Source organism: Pteropus vampyrus, unplaced genomic scaffold (assembly GCF_000151845.1).
Source record: "Pteropus vampyrus isolate Shadow unplaced genomic scaffold, Pvam_2.0 Scaffold178, whole genome shotgun sequence".
NCBI lineage: Eukaryota > Metazoa > Chordata > Mammalia > Chiroptera > Pteropodidae > Pteropus > Pteropus vampyrus.
The window spans coordinates 30901-33520 of record NW_011888959.1 but is presented as its reverse complement, the minus strand read 5'-3'; the positions used below and the strand labels follow the sequence as shown (position 1 = coordinate 33520).

The 2620-nt window shown below is 49.7% G+C and overlaps 1 protein-coding gene across 1 annotated transcript in view; it reads right to left on the bottom strand.

Moving 5' to 3' along the window:
• CDC42BPB (CDC42 binding protein kinase beta) overlaps positions 1–2620 on the bottom strand; it is a gene marked incomplete at its 5' end in the record, with an annotated part of 52590 nt that overhangs the window by 19659 nt on the left and 30311 nt on the right. Inside the window, one exon of the mRNA XM_023537132.1 lies at positions 1349–1428. Within this exon, the coding sequence (XP_023392900.1) occupies positions 1349–1428 (80 nt within the window). The remainder of the gene's footprint in view (positions 1–1348; positions 1429–2620) is intronic.

Genomic DNA, 2620 nt, shown 5'->3' with positions numbered 1-2620 from the left:
ATAAAACAGCATCTGACAGGTGAATGTAACAGGTGTGCACAAACCTGCCTGGATCTTGCAGCAGCTCGTCCGAGCAAGGTCACTGACGCACGCTAACCCAACCCACTGCTGGCGGAGGCACCCAATGGTCACCCGCTGACTGCTCACTGCGGCCCTTCCCAGGGACGAGGTCTGGTAGACCCCACCTCAACCTAATGACCAGACTCAGCATCAGCAACGCTGGGCAAACTGGCCTCCACACGTAGGACGTGCACACCTCCTGTGCAGAATCCGTGCCAAAATTTTCAACCCACATCTAAGCAAAAGGATGTAGCAGACCAACCGATAGTGGAAGACACTCGACGAGACACTGGTCTGGGTACTAGAAGAATACCCATGCTACGAAAGGGGAGGGCACGGTGCCAGAGGAAAGGCGACCAGAGTCGTGATGGCTAAGGCTGGCTGGGCCCTGACCTGGCGCACCCGTGCCCACACCTTCCACACAACAGCAGTGTCGGGGTGACGTGGGCATGCCTGCGTCTTAGGAAATGAACTCTGAAGCATTCCGGGGCCACTGATGTCTACAACTCACTTTCAACTAGTTCGGGGGACAGAAGTCTTTGTGCATACGGACAGAGGGAGCAAACGTGGCAGGACGCCAGGACAGATAATGTACGTTCCCTGCATTGTTCTCTCAACTTTCCTACAGGTTTAAAATTTTCTAAATAAAAAGTCGGAAAACCAACAAAAACGACAGACATCTCACAGAAATCTCGTGAACGAGATTTGCTTTTGTTATTTTTACTTTCTGGCTTGCCTCAAAGGGGCTGCTAGTAAGGGTCCACCCCCACTGTTCTGGAAAAAGGGAGAAAGTCTGTAGTGGAGCAGCACAGCGTAAGGGGGGAGCAGAGGGGTTCACACTGCGCTCAGCAGCTGTCTCCGAAGCAGACAGCACCCTGGCCGGCCGTGCGGCACCAAGCTCCAAGTCCAGGACCACGACGAGGTGCCTGGGGCCGGGCTTTCTCATAAGCCACCCCCACCCCACCGAGACCGAGCTGTGGCGCCACAAAGAAGTCACCCAGATGGCAACACGTCCAACTCAGCCTCCGTCTGCTGCGGTGTGAGAATCTGTATTTAGAAAGTCACCTGAAACACCGACCGTGCAGGCAAGGCCCGCACAGAAGTCCCCCCGAGGATGCTGATCACTTGCCTCGCCAGCCCCCACTCAGTCCTGGGAAGCGTCTCTGGCATGCCAGGTGAGCACAATCGAGGTCAACAGTCAGATGTTAATTTACTGGAGTGTTTGTGGTCCCACAGGTACTCAAATCATATTACAAATTCACGCCACTTTTTAAAAACGGCTACTTACTCGAAATGTCAGATCGTGTGCGAGAGGAGCAGTGTTGAAATACTCAAAAACAGAGTCCTGGAAATCTGGGAGTTTGAGTCCTGTAAGGGAGAAGAAACGTCAGTTAAGGTAGGAGACTGCGCTGTGTCACGGGCAGACTCAGTGCCACGAGACTCCAGTTCTCCCGAAGTCAGCGGACGAACCTGAGGGGGCGCCACGGAAACCACCACCACACGTTTTCCAGAGCTGGACGCGTGAACTGAAAAGTTCACTTGGGAGAGTAAACAAGGAAGATTAAAAATCTCTCTAAATAAAAGGGGGATGGGGGTGACCTATCGGGCATGAAAACAGATCCACAAAAGGCTCTTGCCCACGAACAACGAACAGGGTAGGAAAGCCAGAAACAGCCCGGTGCCCACAGCAATCTTCAAAATCAATGGAACGAGCCACGTGAAATCGGCCGGGAGGGCGCTTTGTGATAACTGGCATCGGACAACTAACTAGCCAAAGGAAAACGATAAAACCGGATTCATTCTCCGAACTGTACGTCAGAGTGAATTCCAAAGGAATCGGTAACCTAAATTTAAAAAAATGAAACCATACAGGTATTGGAAGAAAACACGGGTGAACTACTTGAACAACTAGGAACCCAGAATATCTCCCTATGACTTAAAAAGAGAAAAAAACTGATAAATTTGACAAAAGAATTTAAAAAACCCTTTTGTTTGGCAAAAACAATATCATAAGCCAAGCAAAAAGATAAAAGACAACCTAGGAAAAATATTTGCAACTTCTGTCACAAACGAAAGCTCAATTTATAAAAAGCTTCTGAAAACTAAGAAAAAGACTTAATCTAAATCTTTAAAATGGGCAAAGGACACAGAAATACAAGACAAAGAAATAGAAATAAAAAATAGCCCTTAAACATTAAAAAAAAAGATGCTTAATTTTACTCATGAGAAAAATGCAAACGAAGTCTATACTGCGATGCTGCTTCTCATCTAACCAGAGTGTGAAATCATACTTTGTGGGCGAGGCTGTGGGAGCAGGGACCCCACAAATGTACAAGCCTCTGGAGTGGAATCTGGCAACATCCAGCAGAAGCATATGCACACCTACCCTTGGACGAGCAACCCCACTTCTGGAAATCTACCCCAAAACAGACAGAAACGTGAAACGTCACGGGCACACGGCTACACGTGGCAGCATCTGTGAGAGCAAGGACGGACAGCCCGGTGCCGTGCCACTGGGCAGCTGCGGCCCACCGCAGTGCCCTGTGTGACAGGGAAGGGA